Source organism: Vulpes lagopus, chromosome 12, assembly GCF_018345385.1.
Source record: "Vulpes lagopus strain Blue_001 chromosome 12, ASM1834538v1, whole genome shotgun sequence".
NCBI lineage: Eukaryota > Metazoa > Chordata > Mammalia > Carnivora > Canidae > Vulpes > Vulpes lagopus.
Genome location: NC_054835.1, coordinates 12,712,848 through 12,738,847, shown reverse-complemented (window position 1 = coordinate 12,738,847; position 26,000 = coordinate 12,712,848). Strand labels below are relative to the sequence as shown.

General features: G+C 64.0%; 2 protein-coding genes across 6 annotated transcripts; both read left to right on the top strand.

The window, feature by feature from the left end:
- Positions 1-1,589: 1,589 nt before the first annotated feature.
- Positions 1,590-4,230, top strand: FUT7 (fucosyltransferase 7). Its single transcript, XM_041726191.1, has 3 exons — positions 1,590-1,756; positions 2,405-2,541; positions 2,634-4,230. The coding sequence occupies exons 2-3, from the start codon at positions 2,529-2,531 to the stop codon at positions 3,647-3,649; spliced, it is 1,029 nt and encodes a 342-aa protein (XP_041582125.1). The 5' UTR covers positions 1,590-1,756; positions 2,405-2,528; the 3' UTR covers positions 3,650-4,230.
- A 1,648-nt stretch (positions 4,231-5,878) lies between these two features.
- On the top strand, positions 5,879-25,801 carry ABCA2 (ATP binding cassette subfamily A member 2). Of its 5 annotated transcripts, none has more exons than XM_041726182.1 (49): positions 5,879-6,033; positions 9,701-9,794; positions 10,089-10,091; positions 10,779-10,890; positions 10,969-11,132; positions 11,436-11,563; positions 11,747-11,857; positions 12,174-12,392; positions 12,888-13,105; positions 13,202-13,361; positions 14,100-14,228; positions 14,328-14,495; positions 14,573-14,669; positions 14,980-15,153; positions 15,229-15,331; positions 15,410-15,524; positions 15,706-15,896; positions 16,096-16,246; positions 16,319-16,523; positions 16,638-16,802; positions 16,898-17,078; positions 17,178-17,390; positions 17,473-17,669; positions 17,768-18,016; positions 18,172-18,356; positions 18,447-18,567; positions 18,891-19,130; positions 19,213-19,419; positions 19,688-19,790; positions 19,891-20,210; positions 20,301-20,514; positions 20,609-20,714; positions 20,815-20,926; positions 21,010-21,070; positions 21,150-21,324; positions 21,502-21,617; positions 21,698-21,845; positions 21,970-22,093; positions 22,217-22,349; positions 22,470-22,587; positions 22,969-23,147; positions 23,222-23,363; positions 23,429-23,563; positions 23,658-23,761; positions 23,843-23,935; positions 24,044-24,146; positions 24,215-24,352; positions 24,427-24,633; positions 25,024-25,801. In XM_041726182.1, exons 1-49 carry the CDS (start codon positions 5,968-5,970, stop codon positions 25,057-25,059), a joined length of 7,233 nt encoding a protein of 2,410 aa, XP_041582116.1. In that variant the 5' UTR covers positions 5,879-5,967; the 3' UTR covers positions 25,060-25,801. The 5 variants fall into 5 exon arrangements, with proteins under 5 accessions (XP_041582116.1, XP_041582114.1, XP_041582112.1 ...); XM_041726180.1 differs by having other exon boundaries at positions 12,738-13,105; positions 17,768-17,950; XM_041726178.1 differs by having other exon boundaries at positions 12,738-13,105.
- The last annotated feature ends 199 nt before the right edge of the window (positions 25,802-26,000 follow it).

The window sequence follows — 26,000 nt, the reverse complement described above, 5'->3', positions numbered from 1 at the left end:
TTTCCTGAGGCAAACCCCCCTGGGAGGCTAAGGCCTGGTCTGCCTCCCCCCACCACTCTGGATGCTGTTTCTGCAAGAGGAGGCGGTCAGCAGGCCAGTGGCCCATCCTCCATCTGGGCCAGGGCCCCTGGGTTTGCTGTTTCTTTACCAGTTCCCCTGCCCCGCCTGGGGAGGCTGGCCCTGCGGCTACCCTGAGAGAGTAACAGTGTGTTCCTGATTCCAAGCTACTCATGGGCGGTGGAGCTGGAGTTGGGTGCCCACCAGTGTCCCAGTGAGTCACGGGGCCTAGTGTGAGATGCAACGGTGAGGCCCCCACTTTCCATTTGACTCACGTTGTCTCACCTTCTTTGCTTTCCTCAGAGAGCCTTTCATTCTGACTTGTTTCTGGGCCAAATCTCAGGGCCCCATTTGCCAGCCTGCAGGTTCCCACGATAGGGGCCCCAGGGCTGCCAACCTGTGTGGCAGATGTATGATGAGGGAGCGGTGGACCCAGGGTGGAGGAAGGGGAGGCTCCTTGAGTCCACCCAGGAAGGGAGCAGTCTGTGGGTATGGGTGAGGCCTGTGGCAAGGGCCACGGCCACCCTGGCCGTGCAAACAGGAAGGGCAGGGGTGCTGGCAGCCAGAAGCAGGATCAGCTCCTTTCCGCATGCTTCTACCACCTTCTGGGTGCCGGCCCCAGGGAGAAGAGGTGGCCTAAAGTAAGGCCGGAAGGCAGGGCGTGGCTCCTCTGCGGCCCCCCTGCCAAGGAAGAGATGCCAGGGTGGGGCCCCGTGGCCATCTCCCTAAACGTCGGGGTTGCCAAAGGGACGTGGGCCAACCCCAGCTGCTGGCTGTGGTCAGGACCTGGTGCCCGCTAGCGGGGAGTCAGGCCTGGTGGCTCTGTCCATACCAGATGGTCCCCACCAGATCCTACAGCCTCCTTCCCGCCTTGGGTATTGCGCAAAGCCCCGCCACAGCTCAGAGGTTTTGCAGGGGCTGGGGAGCCCCAAAGATGCCAACTGCCCCCTCTCCTGTGCTCGCCTGCCTCTGTCTCCACCATCAGCCTGCTGCCAGCTCCCTGGCTCCACCCCAGTAGCCATCTGGTCCTTGCTGAGGGCAGGAGCTCGAGGAGGCCAGCAGCCCCAGGTGCCCAGAAGTGAAACAGGATGGGAGATAGCAGGGTGGTGGAAGGCCCCCAGGATGGCATGGGGCAGCAGACCCAGCCAGTAGTTCCCACATGCTCTTCCTTCCACGACACCCATCTCAGAGCCTTCCAGAATTGCACCGGCCTGAGGCCTTCAGATGCTGAGTGTGAGAGTCGGTCCCTGTTCTGCCACATCTGGGACCAAGCAAGGGTCCAGCCAGGGTGAAGGGAAGTGATACGGCAGCAGCTCGGCTGAATGGGGAGCAGGCCAGAGCTTGGGGAAGTCTGATAATGCTGACTGGCATTTGGTCTCTCCAGCTCAGAGGAACTGAAGCAGAAGGGGAAGGAACTGGACCTGCAGGCCTGGCCCCCAGGGCTGCTCAAAGGGTGGGGGTGGGGGAGGACAGGGCCTCTGGACGAGTGCCTTGTCCTTCCTGGAGCAGGCGCCAGCCCCTACCTGCCAGTGTCAGGGACACAGCGTCTCCTTCCCTTTCCAGTCTGGAAAGCCCCCTCTCTGTCCCCACCCCCATCCTGGGCTGTGGGCCTGGAGTCCCCCAGGGCAGGCCCCTGCCCCCATTCCACCTCTTCCCAGGCTGGCCAGGACCCTGGACTTCTATGGACACGTGACTTTGGGTGAGGAAAGAAAGCAAAAGGGCCCTGCAGCCCCCCTGCAGCCAGGCTCAGGCTGGGCCTGGGACACGTGTTGTGGCCTCATGTGGGCCCCGGCACAGAGACCCCTTCTCTGGGAATCTGGGCTCCAGGACAAGGTGTCCTAGAGCTGCCAGGGGGCAGGTGGGGTGGGCTACCCAACTAGAAGCCAAGGGAGAAACCTCAGCCTCTTGGCAGATGGCCGAGCTCAGCACAGCTGCGGCATGAGGTTCTGGGGGCCGTGGCCGAACAAGCCTTGAGCAGGGGAAGTGGGTGACACCACCTTGGGAGGGCAGCTCTGGCCTAGGGCTCTGTGCCGCCTGCCAGGGAAGTGTGCCCTGAGGGGTGGGCAAGGACTGGGTCCTTACATCCAGGGTATCCTTCTGGGGAGGGGGCCACCTCCACCTAGGGTGGCCTCGCCTCGTTCTGTCCCTGCCCAGCAGGTCATCCCCAGGCCCCTTCAGAGGCCAGCGGGGGGCGGGGCATGATATTGGGCTCCAGATGGTGCCCCAGCAACTGGAGGCCTGGGGTGGGAGGTGGAGTGAGGATGGTGGTGGATGCCAAAGTTCACCTCCAGGGCGGGGGCAGGGGCGGGGCAGCAGCAGGAAGATACCCTGGTTTCTCTCATCTTAGGCAGATGAAAGGACAGGCCTCTAGGCTGGGCTGCGCATGAGGGTGCAGCTGTGATTGCAAGGCACCTCTGCCTAGTGGCTGCTGTGATTGGAGATCCCCGGGTGACTGCTTCTGGGTGCTGCAGATGAACAGTGCCGGTTAGTGTCTGGTCCCCAGGGAGGTGTGGGAGGGAGGATGGGGCCCTGGGGCAAGCCTGGGAAGACAACATCTCCTCCTGTGTCCCATGTAGGGTACAGCCTCTCCCGGAGGCTCCGGGCTCTGGGGATCCTGGCCGGAGCCGCCCTGCTTTCTGCCATATGGCTCCTTTGGCTGCTTGGGTCACCCCCCACCGGAGGCCCTGCGCCTCCGCACACACTCATCATCCTCATCTGGCACTGGCCCTTCAGCGACCGGCCCCCAGAGCTTCCCAGCAACACCTGCATCAGCTTTGGGGTGGCCCACTGCCACCTGAGCACCAACCACAGCCTGCTGGCCAGCGCAGATGCTGTAGTTTTCCACCACCGAGAGCTGCAGACCCAGCAGGCCCGTCTGCCTCTGGCCAAGCGCCCACGTGGACAGCCCTGGGTGTGGGTCTCCATGGAGTCGCCCAGCCACACCCACGGCCTTGGTCGCCTCGGTGGGATCTTTAATTGGGTGCTAAGCTACCGGCGTGACTCGGATATCTTCGTGCCCTATGGCCAGCTGGAGCCTCACCGGGGGCCTGCGCCGCCACTGCCGGCCAAGAAGAGGGTGGCAGCCTGGGTGGTGAGCAACTTCCAGGAGCGGCAGCGGCGTGTCCAGGTGTACCGGCAGCTGGCGCCTCACCTGCAGGTGGATGTGTTCGGCCGCGCCAACAGGCAGCCCTTGTGCGCTAACTGCCTGCTGCCCACCGTGGCCCAGTACCTCTTCTACCTGTCTTTTGAGAACTCACAGCATCAAGACTACATCACTGAGAAGTTCTGGCGCAACGCGCTGGCAGCCGGCACGGTCCCTGTCGTGCTGGGGCCCCCGAGGGCCACGTACGAGGCCTTTGCACCAGCTGACGCCTTTGTTCATGTGGACGACTTCAGCACAGCCCAAGAGCTGGCCTCCTTCCTGGCTAACATGAACGAGAGCCACTATCGGCGCTATTTCGCCTGGCGAGACCGGCTCCGTGTGCGGCTGTTTGGGGACTGGCGGGAGCGCTTCTGTGCCATCTGCACCCACTACCCCCACCTCCCCCGAGGCCAGGTCTACCAGGACCTCCAGGGCTGGTTCCAAGCCTGAGCTCTGGCCAGAGGGGGAGGCAGAGGAGGGTGGCGGGCGCTGGTGGTGTGGGTGGAAGGCTGGGTGTTGAAATCAACCCGGATGCCATCAGGCATCCGGCCCCCACAGGCAACCATCAGGTTAATACAGAGGCTGGGGTTGGAGGCCGGAAAGCAAGGGTACGGGAGGAGTGGGCTGGTCTGGGCAGGCTGCCGGGAGAAGGAAGCTGCTGGGCAGGCATTTGGAGGGGAAGGTGAGGGCGGGAGTTAGTGGGGATGCTTGTTGCTAGTTGATCAAAGACACAGGCTCCCCAGGACCTCTCAGGATCCCCCTCCCCACCTTGATAAAACCCCGGGTGGAACAACTCTTCCCAGACTTGGGCTGGGAAAGGGCAGAGGCCAGGTCCTGGGGCTGGGGGCATGCCCTCTGGGGGGACTTGCTCTGTCACTGAGGTCCCTTGGCTAAGGATGTGCAGGCACAGTGCCGGAGCCCCTGTGTGCCGACCTGTGCAAGGCCCTGGGGACACCGTGACAAGCGAGCCAGGATGCTGGCCTTCTTGCACCCTGCAGTCCACTCTGGGAGGGGCAGCGATCAATAAAGAACGAGAGGACAAAATAATGTGTGCAGAGTGTTGGCCTATCTGCCCTCCCCCTGCCACCTCACCCCCCTATAACACAGACTGCCCTGTTCTCCTCAAGGCCTCTGGGCCCCGTGCTCCAGAGACCCTCTCCCATACCGCTTGGCCGGTGCTCCTAGCTCCCTTCAACCCCTGCTAAGTCAATGGCATGACAGTCAAGGGCCTTCCCTGACACCCAAAAGGCCAAGGTGGGTACAGAGTAGGGGGTACCAAGGTCTGAAACCTGGCTGGGGTCTCAAAGCTTGCTGGAGGCCCTGGGATTTCATTTTCAGGCTGCAGGGGTGTCTGGGGTGTGACAGGATCTGGTTTGTGATCTAGGGTTCTCTCTGCCCACATGGGCAGCCAGGGGAGCCCCCCCCCCCCCAGGGAAGGCAGGCTGCCTGTTGGGGGAGGAGAGGAGAAGCTGGTGCTATAGGCGGGGCCCCAACGGGCTGAGCCCCTGGGGCAGAGGTCAGGATTTGTCCCTACCCCGGTGGGGGTGGGCTGCACCAGAAGGCAGGAAGCTGCCCCCTCCCTTGACAGTGGCTTGTGGGAAAGGCTTGCCAGTGACTTCCTGCCATGACCTAGCTGCACATGCTGACCCTCTGCCCTGCAACGCTGGGAAGGAGGAGCTGGGAAGGGGCAGGCAGCTGCAATCCCCCAAAGCCTGCCATCCAGCATAGGGACCAGTCTATGTGCATCCCAGACACCGGACATCCCGTGGGCACGTGGGGAGACTGAGATTGGGGCAAAGCCATCAGAGCCACCCACCAGGGTCCCCTGCCATCTGCTGTCCTCTGCTGGCCACCCTGGGAAGCTGCAGCCTGGCCCTCCGGAATTCACTGCCCACAGACTCCCATCTGCAGGGGCCAGAGCCGGTGGGATCTGGGGAGAAGAGTGAGCTCCCACCCCAGGGGGCAGCCTGTTTCCTTAAGCACTCTGTCCACCCCACCTGCAGGGATCAGCTGTCCTGGGCTTGAGCCCCACCAGGCCTGTCCTGCCACTCAGTCACCAAGTGGCTCACTCAGGACGCACCCAGTAAAGTCTCACAACGGTGGGACAGTCCCCTGCAGCCCCCTCACAAGCGCCCATCCCCTCCCTTAAGACACGGGGGACCAGGAAGCACCTGGTTGGGCCAGGATGCTGATTCTTGAAGACTTGAGGATAGACATTGCCTGCCCTGCACAGGTGGGATCCCCGGATCCCCACGTGTGGGCGGCTACACCTTTCCAGCCCGGCAGTGACCCTGGGGCCCCGGAGCCCTGGCTCTGACGTCCACTGCTGCGTGGGCCGGTGGAGGTGCTGCACCCCCTCGGCATCCCCTCGGGGCGCCTCTGCGTGAGGATTCCACGGGGGGGAGGGGCTGCTGCGCGCCAGCCAGGGGCCCTCGAGCGCCCTAGAGGGCCTAAGTCCGGGGTTTAGAGGGAAGCTGTGCGCAAGTCACTTCGACGCCCGGAGCGATGGAGGGGTGGAGCTGCAGAAATCGCCTGGCAACGCGGCGGGGTCTCCGGATGCGGCGCGGCGCGGCGCGGCGCCTTTAAGCGGGGGCGGGGCGAGTGGCTGTCACCGCGGCCGCCGGGGCGGAGCCAGCGCCGAGCCGGTCCCGGACGCTCGAGACCCCGCCCCGCGCGGGCGATGCCGAGCGGCGCGGCGGGCGGCGGGGCCGGTGGGGCGCGCAGAGGAGCGGGCCGCGGCGCGAAGGCGGCCGGAGAGCGGCCCCGCCATGGGCTTCCTGCACCAGCTGCAGCTGCTGCTCTGGAAGAACGTGACGCTGAAGCGCCGGAGCCCGGTGAGCGACCCGCGCGCCTCCCGGCCTGCCCCCCACCCCACCCCGAGGTCGCGCGCACTGGGGCCAGCGGCGCGCTTTCCGCGCGCACGTGTGGCCGGGCCGGGCGCGCGCAGACCCCGGGCGGGCGCGGGACCCGGCCCGCCCTTGCCTGCTGCAGCCTCTGGTCTCCGGGGACGGTCTCGGCCCGCGGGCCGCGGCCCGCGCCCGCTGACATTCGCGGTGCTCGGCTGAGTCACGGGATGGGTGCCCCGCGCCGCGCCCGCTTTGGGGCCAGCCGCACGAGTAGGGGGGCCGAGCGGCCCCAGGACCCTGGGGTCGCGGGAGGCCCTGGTTCCGGAGACGAACAGAGGGCTGATATGGTGGACTCTTCCTAACTATGAAAGTCCTTGGTTTCTGTGCTCAGCCCCCCTGGAGTCCCTGCAGGGACCCTGCCTCTTCCTCCCTGCACCACCCTTCTGCCCTTGGGCAGACACTCCTCCTCCTCCTCCTCCTCCTCCTCCTCCTCCTCCTCCTCCTCCTCCTCCTCCTCCTCCTCCTCCTTCTCCTCCTCCTCCTCCTCCTTCTCCTCCTCCTTCTCCTCCTCCTCCTTCTCCTCCTCCTCCCCCTTCCCGCAAGTCCGCTGGCCCTTGCTCCTGCTCTCTCACCAAGGAGAATGTCCTTGCTGGGCCAGCATGGGTTAGGCTGCATCCCTGTACCCTTTTGTCCTTTGGGGCAGTCCTTCCTGAGGCTGACCTCCCCAACCCCAGTCTCCTCTGGGAGCCACGTCCTGCTGTTTGGAGCTGTGAGTACCAAGCACCCCAGCTCTCTGCCCTGTGTCTGGGGCAGCGGGGGGCCTGAGGGTGCGGGCCACAGCAGCTGTCAGGGACAGAAGCCAGCCTGGGTCAGTATGGATGTCATCACGCTGGCCCTTGCCACGCTTGCTCTGGGAAGGGCAGGGGCATCTCCGTTGTCCTGATGTCCTGACAGCAGTACATAGACCATCGAGAGGCCTGGACAGCTGGGGTTTCTGAATGGGCCCTGGGAATTTTCCACAACGAGGCCCCAAGCAGGCTGGGGTCCAGATCTGGGGCCTGAGGACAAAGCATCCTCTGGCCCACCTGGGGCCTGAGAGGCTCCTTTGCCACCTGGCTCTGAGTCCCATTGGGCTGATGAGCTCTTGCCAGGGTCTCTCCTTGAGAAGGGCTTTGAAGTGCATAATGAGAAGCCCGGGACTGCAAACAGGGCAGGGTAGACGTCATTACTGTGGCCTGGCAGGAGTCCCCCAGGCACCTGAGCCTGGTGGGGAACCAGGGTTGAGTACACTCCCTGCCCACGTGCCTGGGTCTGGCTGGCACTGGGTCCCATGGATCAGGGCTGTGGCCTCTGGTGCAGCTCCCCCTGGTTCTGATTTCAGGTTACCGGGGACACCAGGGCAGGGCTCGGAGGAGGAAAGGGGATTGGAATGTGGGCACCATTAGTATTAGTCCCAGGGTTCTTGGCAGTAAGAGCCCCCAGGGGCTGGGAGCAGAGGCTGGGATGATGGCTCCTAAATCCCCTGGGGATCTCAAGGCTCAGAGAAGGAGCAGTGGCCTGTGGGGCACCTGGCAAACAGGTGGGAGCTGTCTACTGCCAGACACCCAGGAGCAGCCCCCACCTGCTAGGTTGGTCTTCCCTAGAATCTCCTTGGGCCCATGTATGCAGCAGCAGTACCAGGAACTGGGTAGGCTGTATGGAGGACCTTGGCCCAAGACCCATAAATCCGAAATTCTTCCTTCACGGGGGCTAAGGCCTTGCTGGGCTTGTCCATGGGGCTGGGGCTAGGGCTGGCCAGATGCCTGGCACACTCCTGCTGGCCCCCCCACTTTCCCAGGAGGGTCTTGGGCTTCAGAGTTAGACCTGTGGGCTTAGCCAAGAGACATTTTGCCTTGCAGGCTGTGCACTTCTCTGGGGGTCGGAGTGCGCCTCCTGAAAGCTTGGTTTGGAGAGTAGGAACCAAAGACCTCTGTATCTGTCTTTCGCCTGTCCCCTGAGCTGGGCAGAGGTCGACCCTGGGGCTGCTGTGGCCTCATCGCTGGGTTGAGAGGCTCTTTCGTGTTCAGTTCTCCTCTGTTCTCCCCTTGACATAGCAGGAGGTGGCTCAGGCCTGGAGTGGGCCCTCACGCCCTGGGACACCATGGGGGCGCTGGGCTACCCCTGAGGGACCAGGGTTTGACCACCCTGCAGGCCGCCATGGGGTGTCCAGGTGGGGCTCCCAGGTAGGGCCGAACCTGTGCTGCCTGCCTGTAACCAGATGCCCCTCTGGCCGCCTGCCCGCCCGCCCGCCAAGCAGGCTTCCCTCCTCCCAGCAGCTCCTGCGCGGCCGTTGCTATAGCAATGAGGAGGTAGCCCTGGCCTGTTGCTGCAGTTACACAGTGGAGGTGCCCAGTGGCAGGGCGGGTGTGGGTGGGGCTGGTACCATGGCTATGACCCTGGCCACCTGCACCGCCACTTGCATGCAGCCACCCTTGCTCTAGGTACATGTGTGTGGCATAGGTGCCTGTCCCCAGCCCTGTGGGTGTCCATGGTGCCTCCTTGGCTAGCCCTAGGCTGGCTGGATCCTGGCTCGGGGTGGTGGTGGTGGAGGCTGGCACAGACTGGGGCAGGCGTGGGGTGCAGACACACAGTGGGGTGTTCCAGACCACAGAGCACTATTGTCAAAGCACAGTAAACAACAGCGGCTGTTTCACCCTAGGGGGCCGGGAGCTCGGGTGCTGGGCCAGATGGAATGCCACTGGGGTGGGGACTCTGGAGTCTGTTTTGGGGTCGGGGTGAGGGTGAAGGAAACTTGGTCCTCAGAGAAGACCTGGGCGGGGGGTGGGGGGGGCTATCCACCTTCCTTCCCCGGACTAGGACAGGTGGCCATATCACAAACTGTAGCAAGTCCTCCCGTTTTCCAGAGGCCTGGGGATCTGTTGCTTCTGGTCTTCCTTTCCTACTCAGAGCACGTTCCACCAGGGCTCACCTTGCTGCCCCGCTGGGGTGGCAGGAGCAGTCCTGGGAAGACTGAACAGAGTCCTGTGGGGAGGGGGGGCTGCCAAGCCCACCTGAGCCACACGGGGTGAGGGAGCAGGCCCAGAGCAGGACAGGGCACCCCTGTGTCAGGGACTCAGGGCCGTCAGACCTCTAAGCAGGTTTTCCCAGAGGCTCAGGGCCCTGGGCTAGAGCCATGCCTCCCCTTATCCAGGCTTTGTCTCCCTGGGCTCTTTAGGAGGGTGTAACGGTGCCGTCACAATGAGGAAGGCTGACCCTGGGGCAGTGTGGGAGCTGTGGATAGCCCCCCAGCCCACCTCCAGATCCTAGCCAGGAGAAGGTGTGGAAGGAGAAGCTGAGCTGGGCAGATGCACAGGTCATAGTAGACCACAAGCTGGCTGGTTTGTCCCTGCTGGCAAATCAGACCTTGGCTAGGGGGTGGGAGCACTGATGTGCTTGGGCCAGACAGCATCATGCTCTCGCACATCAGAAAGGCCCTTGAAGAAATGAGAGGCAAACTCTGTTAGGGGGCGGTATGTGGGGCTGGACAGGGCCGGACATCTGTGGAGGGGAGAACCGGGCTCTGTCCTGTCCAGTCTGCAGCAGGCTGCCTGGGGACGGCCGTGCGGGAGGCCAGGCTGCCTGGGACAGGCAGCCTTACTCAGCCCGCCCTTTCCAGTGGGTATTGGCCTTTGAGATCTTCATTCCTCTGGTCCTCTTCTTCATTCTGCTGGGGCTTCGGCAGAAGAAACCGACCATCTCTGTGAAGGAAGGTGGGTGTCCTCAGGGCTGGTCTTGGGGCACAGCTGGGTGGGCAGTGGGGGACAGGCAGCCCTCACCGTGTCACACGTGCATTCCCTGGGTGCACATGCCTGCACGTGTGTCCCAGCTGCCATGCTGCCCCCATGGGGTCCGTGAGCCTGCTCCCCGGAGTGGTCCCTGGCCACGCCACCCGGCTGGGCTTGAAGACAAGGCTGGCCATGGTGGCTGTCCCTCACTGTCCTCCTCTGTTCTGTTTTGCCCCTCCCCTGCATGGTCTCTTGTCCTCCTCCTGGGCCTGCATGCAGTCTGTAAGTGAGCAGTCCTCCTGGTGCGGCCTAAGCACGCCCTGCCCCTGCTTGCATTAACCCTAGTGCCCCAGCCTCTCCTGGCCTGGCTACATCCTCCAGAACCCCCTGCCCACTGTCAGGAATAGCTGGTGCACAGGGATGAGGGGTGGTGGGTCCTGAAGGGCGCCTGGGCCCTGGTGGCTCCCATGTCAAGCTTCTGGGGGGCATCGGTCTCTCTGTGGGGTTGCCTGGCTCTGCCCTGTGGGGCAAGGTCACCTGGCTGCTTGCCCCTCAGACCCCTGTGCACTTCTGCATTCACTTTGCTAACCACCTGGCCAGAGAGGTCAGAGGTCACTGCCCACTGGGGGCCCCTCATGCTCCCCTGGGCTCTGTAAGCAGTGCCACACTTGAATCCTTGGGGAAAGCATCAGGCATCTTGGCCTGGGCTGGCTGAGGGATGAGGGATACCCTGGGAGTTGTGTGGAAGGGATGGAGAGACACTCTCTGACCTCTGACCTGCTGGGGTCATTTGCACCCGAATGCCTGGTCCTCTGCCCCTATCTGCTGCCTGAAGCTGCTTTTCCTCCCTGACTTTCTCTCACTTTCTCTATTTGGACTTCGTCTCCCTCCCCTTTCTTGACTCCTCTCCCTGTCCCCTCCTGTCCGCACTCCTCGGGCCCTCCCACCTACCCTGACCACCCCCTGCAGCCTTCTACACAGCAGCACCTCTCACCTCTGCTGGCATCCTGCCCGTCATGCAGTCTCTGTGTCCTGATGGCCAGAGAGACGAGTTTGGCTTCCTGCAGTACGCCAACTCCACGTGAGTGCCCCTGCCCCCTGCCACCCCCACCCCCACCCCGGCCCCTGCGGCCGTGGGTGACCTCTGGTGGTGGTGCAGGGTCACTCAGCTGCTGGAGCGCCTCAACCGCGTGGTGGAGGAGGGCAACCTGTTCGACCCAGCACGACCCAGCCTGGGCTCGGAGCTCGAGGCCCTGCGCCAGCACCTGGAGGCCCTCCGCTCGGGCCCTGACACCTGGGAGAGCCGCTTGGACAGACCTACAGGTGCGCCTGGGCAGCCTGGGCAGGGCCTCTGTGGGGAGGAGGGGCTTGAGACCCAAGGTCTGGTGTCATCTGGGTTCAAACCCCAGCTTGGTCACTCCTGCCCGCGGACCTGGGTCTGGGCCTCAGTCTGAACTGTTGCTCTGAGTTCCTGGGGCGAACGTGCTCTGTGCTCAGGCCGACCTAGCAGAGCTGCCTGCACCTGTGCCTGAGCCTGTGCCTGGTGGGGCAGCTTGGCTCTGTGCCTGTTCAGGCTGCCTTGACCCGGGCCTGACTGGCCCTTAGTGCATCCTTCTGCCTGTCCAGCGTCCTCCTTCACTCTGGGCTCGGTGGCCAGGGATCCACGGGAGCTCTGTCGCTTCCTGATGCAGAACCTGTCACTACCTAACAGCACGGCCCAGGCTCTCCTGGCTGCCCAGGTGGATTTGCCCGAGGTGAGGTGGGACGAGCGCCAGCAGTGGGCACGTGTCCCCTCTCGGGGCAGCTCCTGGCCCTGGGCTTTTGCTCCCCTGCTTGTGGGAATGGAGAGCAATGATGGGGGATGTGGGGCTCTGAGGCGACCCTGGGGCCAGGCTCTGGAACCTCCTGGCCTGAACCATGCCCCCTTTATGCCCCAGGTCTATCACCTGCTTTTTGGCCCTTCACCTGCCCTAGAAGTGGGGTCGGGCCTCCCCAGGGGTCAGGATCCCTGGCGCCGCCTGGGTAGCAATCCCCTATTCCGGATGGAGGTGAGAGGATCTATTAGTGGGATGGGAGCATGCTGCCTGCCTCTGGTGGGTGTTTCTGCCTCGGTGGGTGAAGAAAGAGGTCCCTGTGAGAATTCTGAACTTTTCCTGGGGGTGAGGGGGGTGCCTGGGAGTCTGTGGCTGGCAGCATGGGGAAGGGGAAGGCAGGACAGTGATGTGCTCCCCGCCCTATCACAGCCCCTGGGTTGTCTTGGACCTGGCACAGTTCGGGGGAGACCTGTGGCCTCTGTGGGCTAAGGCCTTGGTCTCCTCTTGGTTGAGGTGATCTCTCAGCTGTTCCCCTGCGCCCCTCCCTCAGGAGCTGCTGTTGGCCCCTGCCCTCCTGGAGCAACTCACATGTACACGGGGCTCTAGGGAGCTAGGCCGCATCCTCACGGTGTCCCAGGGTCAGCAGACAGCACTGCAGGGCTACCGGGATGCTGTCTGCAGTGGGCGGGCCACAGCCCGTGCCCAGCGCTTCTCTGGGCTGGCTGCTGAGCTCCAGAACCAGCTGGATGTGGCCAAGATTGCCCAGCAGGTGAGCGCCTGCCTGCCCACTGGCCCACGGGTCCACCGCCTGGGCTGGAGGAGATGCTGGGGTTCCTTGGGCCCAGGGCTGTGAGTGGGGTATGCTTGTGGTGGATGTCCCACATACTCCCAGTAGAGCCATGCCCCGCATCCTCCCTCTAGACTGTTTCCCAGCCCCAGTCAGTGTGCCCCTGCCCCCAGGATGCAGACTCTTCCTCAGCCTCTCTCATCCCAGCCTGCATCCTGCCTCCTCTACCCTTGACCTCAAATACCCACCTTCAGATCCGTCCCTGGGCCCTGCTCCCTGCTCCCTCTCCTGGGTCTGCATTTCCCCACATGGCCCATTTCCCCTCAGCTGGGCCTGGACACCCCCAACGGCTCAGTTCCCCAGCAGCAGCCAGCACCACCACAGCGGCTGCAGGCACTGCTGGAGGATCTGCTGGATGCCCAGAAAGTTCTGCAGGATGTGGACATCCTCTCAGCTCTGGCCCTGCTGCTGCCCCAGGGCGCCTGCACTCGCCGTGCTCCAGGGCCCCCGGCCAGCAGCCCTGGAAGGACAGCCAATGGCACTGCGGCTGCGGTGGGCACGAGCTCCAACTCCACAGTGGAGGAGGGTGCCCCATCCGCCGCGGCTCCAGCCCCCTCCGATGCACTGCAGGGACAGTGCTCCGCCTTTGTGCAGCTCTGGGCTGGCCTGCAGCCCATCCTGTGTGGCAACAACCGGTAGGTGGGCACGGGGAAAGGGGACAGGGACAGATAGGAGCAGGGCCTGACTCCCACCCCCAACCTGGCACCCCTAATGCCCCGGCCCCACCCTAGCACCATCGAGCCCGAGGCACTGCGGCAGGGCAACATGAGCTCCCTGGGCTTCACAAGCAAGGAGCAGCGGAACTTGGGCCTTCTTGTGCACCTCATGACCAGCAATCCCAAGATCCTGTATGCACCAGCGGGCTCTGAGGCCGACCGCGTCATCCTCAAGGTTCGCAAGTCTCGCTGGTTGGGGGTCGAGCTGCATGTGCCTCCTGGGGCAGAAGCTGACGGATCTGGGTAGAGGGGCTGTGCAGGCCAGAGACCCCCATGCAGAGGAGGGTCAGTAGAACTGACATGGAGGAAGCTGTAGCCTGGGCACAGGAGCCCTGACTTGGTTTGGGGGGATGGGAGGATTGATGGGGACGTTGGAGATGCACAGGCCCCTGGCAAGGTTCCGGGTCCTGGCCTGGCTGGGGAGGTGCAAGGCTGGCCCTGCTGGTTTGGACAGAGACCCTCCAGAGCAGCCCCCGATGGGCGAGATTTGGGTGGGGCAGCTGGGTGGCATGGGAGCGTCCCGCTGAGGGCAGAATGTCTGTGGCCATTCCAGGGAGAAGTCCTATCAGGGGAAGTAGAAGCCAGGGCTGAAAATGGCCCAGGAAGGAGAGTCTGTGGAGGGGGCTCTGTGGAGGATCCATCCTCCATCTGTGGAGGATGTGTGGGGGCGGTGAAGGCACAGCGGGTGACATTAGGGAGCCTGGGCAGAGCCAGTTGTATGGGGTAGTGGCAGGAAGGTAGGGAGGGGAGGGTTTTGAGTGTCCAGGTGGAAGTGTGCCTGAGCAAGGTTGGTTGTTGGCGAGGACTGTCTGGGCCACGGGCGGTGGCGGGTGGAGGACAAAGGACTGGACCACCCCCTTGCTGGCGGGTTTTTTTCTGTGAGCCCTGTGACCCATGCCCTCACCCTCTGCAGGCCAACGAGACCTTTGCCTTTGTAGGCAACGTGACCCACTATGCGCAAGTGTGGCTCAACATCTCTGCAGAGATCCGCAGCTTCCTGGAGCAGGGCAAGCTGCAGCAGCACCTGCGCTGGCTACAGCAGGTGCGGGGGTGGGGGTGGGATGGGGGGTGGGGGGTAGTAGGAGGGGGGCGGGGGAGTGCTGCATCCTGGGCTGCCCTCTGAGCTGGCCCTCCATCCCAGTATGTGGCAGAGCTGCGGTTGCACCCCGAAGCCCTGAACCTATCCCTAGAGGAACTGCCGCCCGCCCTGCGCCAGGACAACTTCTCTCTGCCCAACGGCTCGGCACTCCTGCAGCAGCTGGACACGATTGACAACGCGGCCTGTGGCTGGATCCAGTTCATGTCCAAGGTGGGTACACAGGCCCCCAGGCTGGCGCGGAGGGGCTGGTGCTCAGGGCCGGCTCCCGACAACACCTCTCCCCCCAGGTGAGTGTGGACATCTTCAAGGGTTTTCCCGATGAGGAGAGCATCGTCAACTATACCCTCAACCAGGCCTACCAGGACAATGTCACCGTGTTTGCCAGTGAGCTGGTCCCCCGAGCCCTGCTCTGCTGACCCCCTCAGCCTCCCGTCTCTCTACCGCTGCCCTCCAAGACCCCTTTATCTGCTCCTGTGCGCCCTCGCCTTTAGCATCCTCACCCCACCCTGGCTTTTCCTCCCCTGCGGCCCCGCCCCTCAAGCCCCAGCACTGCCCAGTCACTGGTCGCGCCCCCTCCCTCACACCCCTCCCTCCCTCGTGGCCCTCCCCCACAGCCAGCCCCCCACTCTGCCCCCCACCTGCCCCTCATCCTGTCCCCAGGTGGCCCCTCCACCCACCCTCATCCTGTCCCCAGGTGTGATCTTCCAGACCCGCAAGGATGGCTCCCTGCCACCCCATGTGCACTACAAGATCCGCCAGAACTCCAGCTTCACGGAGAAAACCAATGAGATCCGCCGGGCCTACTGGCGCCCAGGGCCCAACACCGGCGGCCGCTTCTACTTCCTGTATGGCTTCGTCTGGATCCAGGGTGAGGGCCGCCCCTGGGGCTGCGGGGATAGGCCTGGCCACCCCCGACCCCGCGGCTGACCCCTCCTGCCTGTAGACATGATGGAGCGAGCCATCATCAACACCTTCGTGGGCCACGATGTGGTGGAGCCTGGGAACTACGTGCAGATGTTTCCCTACCCCTGCTACACGCGAGACGAGTGAGTGTGTGTTTCTGGGGGCCTGGGGGCTGGGGCTCAGGCCAAGCCCCTCCCCTCATGCCCCTGCCTGGACCTCAGCTTCCTGTTTGTCATCGAGCACATGATGCCGCTCTGCATGGTGATTTCCTGGGTCTACTCCGTGGCCATGACTATCCAGCACATTGTAGCAGAGAAGGAACACCGGCTGAAGGAGGTGGGGGGATGGGGGTGGGGGGGCACAGAGGTGGCGGGGGAGGAATGAGGGTGGGGGGCAGCCTGTGGACACCTCTCCCTCCCTGGGCCTGGCCGGCAGGGCAGAGACAGGTCACCCTTTCCTGGTGCCCTGCCCCAAGCACAAGGCCTCCTGCCCCAGCCCGATGCCCACATGCTCACAGGTGATGAAGACGATGGGCCTGAACAACGCAGTACACTGGGTGGCCTGGTTCATCACTGGCTTTGTGCAGCTCTCCATCTCTGTGACGGCACTCACGGCCATCCTCAAGTATGGCCAGGTGCTCATGCACAGCCACGTGCTCATCATCTGGCTCTTCCTGGCTGTCTATGCCGTGGCCACCATCATGTTTTGGTGAGCATGTGTGGCTGGCAGCAGGCTGGGAGGGGGCCTTGCTTGGGTCCTGGCCGAGTAGCCCTTGCATTGACCCCAAAAACACAGAAGCACCCATCCTGGAGCTGCTCTGGACCCCAGGAGGGACACGCCAGGAGGGCTTTGGGCTCTGTACCAAGGGTCAGGTATGGCTGACGGCCAGTGGCCGCACCTACCCTAGCTTCCTGGTGTCTGTGCTGTACTCCAAGGCCAAGCTGGCCTCCGCCTGCGGCGGCATCATCTACTTCCTGAGCTACGTGCCCTACATGTATGTGGCGATCCGTGAGGAGGTGGCCCACGACAAGATCACTGCCTTTGAGAAGTGCATTGCGGTGAGGGTCAGGGGTGGCTGGGGTGAGGGTGGGATCCAGCCCCCTTCCCCACTGACACCATTGTCCCCTCAGTCCCTGATGTCCACAACAGCCTTCGGCCTGGGCTCCAAGTACTTTGCCCTGTACGAGGTGGCAGGTGTGGGCATCCAGTGGCACACGTTCAGCCAGTCACCTGTGGAAGGTGATGACTTCAACCTGCTCCTGGCGGTCACTATGCTGATGATAGATGCAGCCGTCTATGGCGTGCTCACGTGGTACATAGAGGCTGTGCACCCAGGTACCAGCTAACCCTTGGCGGGGGGATATGGCTCCCTAGTGGAAGGCACATGGATTGGCATGGACAGCAACCCCAGGCCCTGGGTCAGCTTCCCTTCTGCTCTCCAACCCTTAGGCATGTATGGGCTACCCCGGCCCTGGTACTTCCCACTGCAGAAGTCCTACTGGCTGGGCAGTGGGCGTACGGAGGCCTGGGAGTGGAGCTGGCCATGGGCTCGTGCCCCCCGTCTCAGCGTCATGGAGGAAGACCAGGCCTGTGCTATGGAGAGCCGGCGCTTGGGTGAGGCGGGTGCCAGGGCAGTGGCTGGGGTGATCACTAGGTTTTGGGGTTGGGGGCCCCAGGGCAGCCTTAGCTGACCTGCCACCCTGGTGCAGAGGAGATGCGGGGAATGGAGGAGGAACCCACTCACCTGCCACTGGTAGTCTGCGTGGACAAGCTCACCAAGGTCTACAAGAATGACAAGAAGTTGGCTTTAAACAGGCTGAGCCTGAACCTATATGAGAACCAGGTGGTGTCATTCCTGGGACACAATGGGGCTGGCAAGACCACTACCATGTGAGTGTCAGGCCAGAGTCTGCTCTGTCACCACGTGGGCGGCAGGGTGGGCTCCTTCCAGGAGGTGGGGGTTGTGACCTTGCCAGCCCACCCACTCAGGTCCATCCTCACTGGCTTGTTCCCGCCAACCTCGGGGTCGGCCACCATCTACGGACACGACATCCGCACGGAGATGGACGAGATCCGCAAGAATCTGGGCATGTGTCCACAGCACAACGTGCTCTTTGACCGGCTCACGGTGGAGGAGCACCTCTGGTTCTACTCGAGGCTCAAGAGCATGGCCCAGGAGGAGATCCGCAAAGAGATGGACAAGTGGGTGGGGGCGGGGGTGCGGCGGGGCTGGGGTTGGGTGCTTCCACTGTCGGGGGGCCCACATGCCCCGTCCCGCCCTCAGGATGATTGAAGACCTAGAGCTCTCCAACAAGCGGCACTCACTGGTGCAGACGCTGTCAGGTGGCATGAAGCGCAAGCTGTCTGTGGCCATCGCCTTCGTGGGCGGCTCCCGTGCCATCATCCTGGATGAGCCCACTGCTGGCGTGGACCCTTATGCACGCCGAGCCATCTGGGACCTCATCCTGAAGTATAAACCAGGTGAGCGGGCCGTGGGGCACCGGGAGGGGATGGGTGGCCCCTGCCTGCCCTGCCCCGTCCCAGCCCTGTGCCCTGACCCCAGTCCTGGCCTCCCCCAGGCCGCACCATCCTGCTGTCCACCCACCACATGGACGAGGCTGACCTGCTCGGGGATCGTATTGCCATCATCTCCCATGGGAAGCTCAAGTGCTGTGGTTCCCCGCTCTTCCTCAAGGGCGCCTATGGGGATGGCTACCGTCTCACTCTGGTCAAGCGGCCTGCTGAGCCTGGGGACCCCCAAGGTCTGTGTAGAGGCTGCCTGGGCCAACCTGAGGCCCTCCTACCCCAGGACCCCTTTTCCAAGGCCAGTGAGTTTGATGGGGGGGCCTGCTGCTGCCCCAGTAAGCCTGGCATGCCTGGTGGGGCCTGGGGTTCCCTCTTTTCAGGCCCCCTCATGACCTGGCTGGGATCCCCCTCCACCAGCCTCTGAATGCAGCTCTTCTGTGCTCCCCTCCCTTCCTAGAGCCAGGGCTGCCAGCAAGCCCCCCAGGTCGTACCCAGCTGAGCAGCTGCTCAGAGCCCCAGGTCTCCCAGTTCATCCGCAAGCACGTGGCCTCCTGCCTGCTGGTGTCTGATACGAGCACAGAGCTCTCCTACATCTTGCCGAGCGAGGCTGCCAAGAAGGGGGCCTTTGAGCGTCTCTTCCAGGTGAGGGGTGTAGGGTGGAGTGGGTTTGGGTGGGGTGTGTTCCTGCTGGGGGCCCGCACTGTGGTGGGGTCACGCACAGCTCTTTCACAGCATCTGGAGCAGAGTCTGGATACACTGCACTTGAGCAGCTTCGGGCTGATGGACACCACGCTGGAGGAGGTGTTCCTCAAGGTGTCGGAGGAGGACCAGTCTCTGGAGAACAGTGAGGCGGGTGAGAGGTCCCAGAGCTGCTCATGAGCCCCACCCCTCCCCACGGCACCCCTCTCCATGGCACCCCTCCCAGCCAGGGCCTGGACTGGGGCCGGGGCTGCTCACTCTACCCCCTTCTCTGGGGACCAAGGACTCTGGGTGGGACAGGGTGTCCCGACTCCCCGAGGACAACTCTGGGGCTGGGCAGGGAGGTGGCCATGGGACTTGGGGCTCTCCAGGGTGAGGTGGGGCTAAGGGCTTTGGGTGGGTGGGTAGGTGGGCATGGGGACTCAGGATCCCAGGCAGGCCTGAGTCCCACTTCTCCCCTCCCCGGGCCCTCCACAGATGTGAAGGAGTCCAGGAAGGATGCCCTACCAGGGGCGGAGGGCCCGGCATCACCGGGGGAGGCGCCTGCTGGCGGCCTGGCCCGGTGCACAGAGCTGGCACAGTCACAGGTGTCGCTGCAGTCCACATCCTCCGTGGGCTCTGCACGCGGTGACGAGGGAGCCACCTACGCAGATGTCTATGGCGACTACCGCCCCCTCTTTGACAACCTGCAGGACCCCGACAACGTCAGCCTGCAAGGTGGGGGGCAGCCAGGTGGGGCTGGGTGGGGTCCCCATGGGGTGGCCCCAGGCTGCCTGCTCAGCCCCCACTCCCTGTGCAGAAGCTGAGGCGGAGGCCCTCACGAGGGTTGGCCAGGGAAGCCGCAAACTGGAGGGCTGGTGGTTGAAGATGCGCCAGTTCCACGGGCTCTTGGTGAAACGCTTCCACTGCGCCCGCCGCAACTCAAAGGCGCTCTCCTCCCAGATCCTGCTCCCTGCCTTCTTCGTCTGCGTGGCCATGACTGTGGCCCTCTCCGTCCCTGAGATTGGTACGGCCACTGGGCCAGGCAGAGGGACATCAGGAGGCTGGTGGCCGTGCCAGTGGGACTGTGGTGCCTCCCCCACCACACCCGCTCTGGGCCTGGGCACTCCATCTGAGACTGGCAGGCACTCTTCGGGGCTGGTGTGCGACCCCAGCACCCTGGGGACCCACACCTCAGGCTTGGACCCTGAGTCTTAGGAATGGGGGGTAGGACCTAGGCCTGAGGTCGCTGCTAGGTAAGCAGCATCAGGTCAGGCCTCCATGCGCCCCACCAGGTGACCTGCCCCCACTGGTCCTGTCACCTTCGCAATACCACAACTATACCCAGCCCCGTGGCAACTTCATCCCCTATGCCAATGAGGAGCGCCAGGAGTACCGGTGAGGCCGCTGACAGGGGCAGCCTTGGGGACGGGGGGCTGGGCGGGGAGAGCAGAGACTGGTGGGCATCTCCCCACTGACACACTGCGGCCACCCCCAGGTTGCGACTGTCGCCTGATGCCAGCCCCCAGCAGCTTGTAAGCACGTTCCGGCTGCCATCGGGTGTGGGCGCCACCTGTGTGCTCAAGTCTCCAGCCAATGGCTCACTGGGGCCCATGCTGAACTTGAGCAGTGGCGAGTCCCGCCTGCTGGCTGCCAGGTTCTTTGACAGCATGTGCCTGGAGTCCTTCACACAGGGGCTGCCTTTGTCCAACTTCGTGCCACCCCCACCCTCGCCTGCTCCGTCTGACTCCCCCGTGTCTCCAGAGGACGACCCACTGCAGGCCTGGAATACTTCTCTGCCCCCCACCTCTGGGCCAGGTAGGGCGCCCCCAGGCTGCCGGGGTTGTGGGGGGGTGGCGGGCAGGGCAAGGCCTGGGCCTGAGCTGGTGGTACCTGCTGTGCCTGCAGACAACTGGACGTCGGCACCCTCCTTGCCGCGCCTGGTGCGGGAGCCCATTCGCTGCACCTGCTCTGCGCAGGGCACTGGCTTCTCCTGCCCAGGGGGTGTGGGTGGGCGCCCACCCCAAATGCGGGTGGTCACCGGCGACATCCTGACTGACATCACGGGCCACAATGTCTCTGAGTACTTGCTCTTCACCTCTGACCGCTTCCGGCTGCACCGGTGAGCTGGGTGGGGGTTGCATGCCAGCTGTGGGTGAGGGGGCAGTCTGCCCCCTGCGTGCTTGGAATCACTGCCCCTTGACCTATCTGCCCAGGTATGGGGCCATCACCTTTGGCAACATCCAGAAGTCCATTCCAGTGTCATTTGGTGCTCGGGCCCCAGTCATGGTGCGGAAGATCGCGGTGCGCAGGGCAGCCCAGGTAAGCCATGGCCCCAGGCCTCGCGGCTTCCAGCTCTGGCCCAGGGGTGCAGGTGGGGACAGGAACCCACAGGGCTCTCACAGACTCTGCGTCTCTCCAGGTTTTCTACAACAACAAGGGTTACCACAGCATGCCCACCTACCTCAACAGTCTCAACAATGCCATCCTGCGTGCCAACCTGCCCAAGAGCAAGGGCAACCCGGCAGCCTATGGTGCGCCTTGGTGGGGTGGGTGGGGTGGGGCCAGGCAGGGGGGCGACAGCAGGTCCCTGAGGCTGCCTTCCCCTGTGCTGTAGGCATCACTGTCACCAACCACCCCATGAACAAGACGAGTGCCAGCCTCTCCCTGGATTACCTGTGTGTATGGGGACTGGGGGGCCAGGGTGTTGCTGTGGGGTGGGTGCCAGGCAAGGGCTGATGTCTGCCCTGCCCCCAGGCTGCAGGGCACAGACGTGGTCATTGCCATCTTCATCATCGTGGCCATGTCCTTCGTGCCAGCCAGCTTCGTGGTCTTCCTGGTAGCTGAGAAGTCCACCAAGGCGAAGCACCTGCAGTTTGTCAGCGGCTGTAACCCTGTCATCTACTGGCTCGCCAACTACGTGTGGGACATGGTGTGCCCTTCCTTGCATGGCTGAAGGGGGGGTTCCTTTTACCCCTGGACCCCTGCCATCCCATTGCCTGTCCCCTGCCAGGCCCCCCAGCCCTGCCCCACCCTGAGCCCTCACTCCTGCCCTGGGGCCCCTCACTCCTGCTCCTGGGCCCCTCACCTGCCACCCCTGCTCTGGTAGCTTAACTATCTGGTCCCAGCCACCTGCTGTGTCATCATCCTGTTTGTGTTTGACCTGCCGGCCTACACTTCACCCACCAACTTCCCAGCCGTGCTCTCTCTCTTCCTGCTCTATGGGTAAGGGGGAGCAGGCAGCGGGTGGGGGCTTGGGCTGGGGGCAGGCCACCCGCTGACTGCCCCTACCCGCCTGCCTGCAGGTGGTCTATCACCCCCATCATGTACCCGGCCTCCTTCTGGTTTGAGGTCCCCAGCTCTGCATATGTGTTTCTCATTGTCATCAACCTCTTCATCGGCATCACAGCCACAGTGGCCACCTTCCTGCTGCAGCTCTTTGAGCACGACAAGGTGGGGCCACGGGGCAACAGGGCATGGCAGGCAGCAGGGCAGTGGGCCATGGTGGGCAGTGGGGCATGGTGGGCAGTGGGGCAGCAGGGCCAGGCTGTGCCAGTGACTACCTGCAACCCTCCAGGACTTGAAGGTCGTCAATAGTTACCTGAAAAGCTGCTTCCTCATCTTCCCCAACTACAACCTGGGCCACGGGCTCATGGAGATGGCTTACAACGAGTACATCAATGAGTACTACGCCAAGATTGGTGAGCGGGGGTCGGGGGTCCCGGAGTGGTCACACCTGGCCGGGAAATGGAGGATTCCGGCATCAGGGACAGATGGGGGCTCCCGAGGCGCCAGGCACAGGTCCTGAGCCGGCTGCCCCACAGGCCAGTTTGACAAGATGAAGTCCCCGTTCGAGTGGGATATTGTCACCAGGGGGCTGGTGGCCATGACAGTCGAAGGCTTCGTGGGCTTCTTCCTCACCATCATGTGCCAGTACAACTTCCTGCGGCAGCCACAGTGAGTGGGGAGTGCCGGGAGATGTCGGGCTAGTGGTCAAGCTGGGCACTGCCCGCCGTCCTGCTATGGCCAGAGCGTGTTGGGGAGGCTGGGTGATGGCCCTGCCCACCTTGTCCCCAGGCGGATGCCAGTTTCTACCAAGCCTGTGGAGGATGATGTGGATGTGGCCAGTGAGCGGCAGCGAGTGCTGCGGGGGGATGCTGACAATGACATGGTCAAGATCGAGAACCTGACCAAGGTGGGCCCTGGGCTTGTGAGAGAGGGGCCAGGTTGGGGCGAGCCCAGGAGGGGGCGGGGCCAGCGGGGGTGTGTTTCCTGTGGGGAGGAACCTGGTGGGGGGGGGCTTCTAGTGGATTGGGGTCTAGGTGGAGGGCGTGTTTCCCAGTGGGGGCAGGGCAGTGGGAAGTTTCTGGGGGTGGGGCTAGCGGGAGCGTGTTTTCCGGTGTGGGCGGGGTAGTGAGGCGTGTTTCTGGGGGTGGGGCCAGTGGGGGCGTTTTTCAGGGGGCAGGGCCAGGTAGGGGTGTGGCTCGAGGGCCGGGCAGCCTGACTTGCTGCCCTGCTTTTCCCGGCGGGCGGCCCCCTTCCTTCCCCTCCTCTCCTCTCCCCTCCCCTCCACCAGGTGTACAAGTCCCGGAAGATCGGCCGCATCCTGGCGGTGGACCGCCTGTGCCTGGGCGTGCGACCCGGCGAGTGCTTTGGCCTCCTGGGCGTGAACGGCGCGGGCAAGACCAGCACCTTCAAGATGCTGACGGGTGACGAGAGCACAACCGGGGGCGAGGCCTTCGTCAACGGGCACAGGTGCAGGCGGGCGGCGGGCACCCGGGCGGGTGGGGTGGCTGTGGCTGCGGGTGCTGATGTCATGGTGTCCCCAGTGTGCTCAAGGAGCTGCTCCAGGTGCAGCAGAGTCTGGGGTACTGCCCGCAGTTCGATGCCCTGTTCGACGAGCTCACAGCCCGGGAGCACCTGCAGCTGTACACGCGGCTCCGCGGCATCCCCTGGAAGGACGAGGCCCGGGTAGGCAGCGCCCCGGCAGGGGCAGGGCAGAGGAGGGGTGGGCCTTGATGTCCCTTCCCCCCCAGGTGGTCAGTTGGGCGCTGGAGAAGCTGGAGCTGAGCAAGTACGCGGACAAGCCAGCGGGCACCTACAGTGGAGGCAACAAGCGGAAGCTGTCCACAGCCATTGCCCTCATCGGCTACCCGGCCTTCATCTTCCTGGTGAGCCAGTGTAGGGGGCAGTGGGCGCTGCACCTCTTGGGGGAGGGGGGGAGGGGCAGTGGGCTGCAGTGGCTGAGCCTGACACCGCCCCCAGGACGAGCCCACCACGGGCATGGACCCCAAGGCCCGGCGCTTCCTCTGGAATCTCATTCTCGACCTCATCAAGACGGGGCGCTCTGTGGTGCTGACGTCACACAGGTGTGTCCCTGCCCTCCTTCCCCACCGCTGCTCTGCACACAGTGCCCCCCACCCCATGCCAGCCTGTGTCTCTGTCTGCAGCATGGAGGAGTGTGAGGCGCTGTGCACTCGGCTGGCCATCATGGTGAACGGGCGCCTGCGTTGTCTGGGCAGCATCCAGCACCTGAAGAACCGGTGAGCCGAGGGGGCCAGTGTGGGGTGGCAGGCCGTGGGGGCCCATGGCAGGTGGGGGACAGACTGCCCTGGTGCCTGGGGACACGGGGCCACAGGCCTGTTCTGCAGGTTTGGAGACGGCTACATGATCACGGTGAGGACCAAGAGTAGCCAGAATGTGAAGGATGTGGTGCGGTTCTTCAACCGGAACTTTCCAGAGGCCGTGCTCAAGGTGGGTGGGGCCCCAGGGACAGGGCTTGGGGGTCCGCTGAGCGGCCTCTGATCTCTGTGCCCCCACAGGAGCGTCACCACACGAAGGTGCAGTACCAGCTCCAGTCAGAGCATATCTCGCTGGCTCAGGTGTTCAGCAAGATGGAGCAGGTGGTAGGCGTGCTGGGCATCGAAGACTACTCGGTCAGCCAGACTACCCTGGACAATGTGAGTGCCCCAGGTCAGGGGCGGGGAGACAGCCTAGGCAGGCCCCTGCTCACTCACCTGCTGCTGCCCACCAGGTGTTTGTGAACTTTGCCAAGAAGCAGAGCGACAACCTGGAGCAGCAGGAGACAGAGCCGCCCTCGGCCCTGCGGTCCCCCCTGGGCCGCCTGCTCAGCCTCTTCCGGCCCCGGCCTGCCCCCACAGAGTTAAGGGCACTCGTGGCCGATGAGCCTGAGGACCTGGACACAGAAGACGAGGGTCTCATTAGCTTCGAGGAGGAGCGGGTGAGCCGGGTCTGCAGGGCCCGACTGGCCAGAGGGCTCAGGTTCTGCATGAGGGGAGGTGAGGGGGGGGGGGGGAGCGGCTCTGCACATTCTTGCTGTCCTAAGCTCAAGGAGACAGAGGGGTCCCTCTGATACTAGCACTAGGGTAGACACAGGGGCCCTGGGCACAGACAGACACAGACCCCATGGCATGCTAGAAACTGGGATTTCAGACACGGGAGGGGTGGAGGTGGGGGGAGCCGGAAACACTGCAGCCACCAGACTTGGCAGGCAGAGGCCACCAGAGGCCTCATCACGGAGGGAGAACTCAAGGGGGGCAGAGGCTGGGTACCCATCCTAGACCCGGGAGACACCTTCTCAAGCCCGGCTGGCCTGCCATCTGCCCACCAGGCCCAGCTCTCCTTCAACACAGACACGCTCTGCTGACCATCAGGCGCTGGCTCAAGGACATGCTGTGGGGACAGAAGTCAGGCAGTGGCCAAAGCCCCACCCTGTGCCCCCAGTGTCCACCCATGAGGCCCTGGAGCGGGAGGTCCAGGACCAAGGGCTTCACACTCCCTCCAGCCCTTCACCTGGCCTCAGCTGTGCCTGAGACCATCGCGCTGCCCTCCCCTGATTGTGCCAAAGGTTGGCCTGGCCCTGGGCTGCGCACACCCTCACCCTGCTCTGCCTTAAAGCCTGGGGGTCTGACCAGCCCCTCGCCTCTGCCCCTGTCCAGCTCTGCACTCCACCCCTAGGGCCCCTGGGGTGACACAGGCCATTGGGCACTCCCAGACCCTCTGCTGGCCGGGCTTGACCTCCTCAATGGGCTCTTCTCTGACACCCGGTACCGATGACCGGTCTGGGGCCGAGGGAGGCTGGGGCAGGTCTCGTCCCCAGGACGTTATTTATTTTGCTTTGGGAAGAGGCTTCCTCATCTTGCTCTCACGCAGGGAGGCCCCCACCTGAGGGAAGCCATGGACGTGGACCAGGGAGGAGCAGTCTCAAGGTGGTGGGCTGGGTGGCAGGAATGGAGAAGCTGGCCCCACCAGCCACACAAGGGGCCAGATCCCCCCCCCAGCTCCCTTGCTGTCCCACCCAGCTTGGCTCCCCCCATACCCACTCCCCCGGGACCCAGACCTGTACATAGCACACAGATGTTTGTTTTAAATAAATGAACACAAAAGCCCGTGGAAGCTTGCCTGTGTGGAGCGGGGTGCTGGGGTGAAGATGGGCCCACTGATGCCGAGGTTCGGTCCCCTCCCTACAGGCGCAGATATGGGGCCTGGAGCCCCGAGCCAGGGTGAACTTGAAGGAGAGTGGGGGGTTCATCCCTGTGTGCAGCTGTTGGTGCAGATAGGGAGACTGAGGCAATGGCTGTCCCTCAT

Bases quoted from the DNA above. Each gene is read 5' to 3' on its own strand.
- ABCA2 (XM_041726178.1), top strand. From the start codon at position 5,968: ATGGGCTTCCTGCACCAGCTGCAGCTGCTGCTCTGGAAGAACGTGACG. The intron at 15,897-16,095 runs GTGAGCATGTGT...CACCTACCCTAG, and splicing joins GTGGCCACCATCATGTTTTG to CTTCCTGGTGTCTGTGCTGT. The intron at 16,803-16,897 runs GTGAGGCGGGTG...ACCCTGGTGCAG, and splicing joins TATGGAGAGCCGGCGCTTGG to AGGAGATGCGGGGAATGGAG.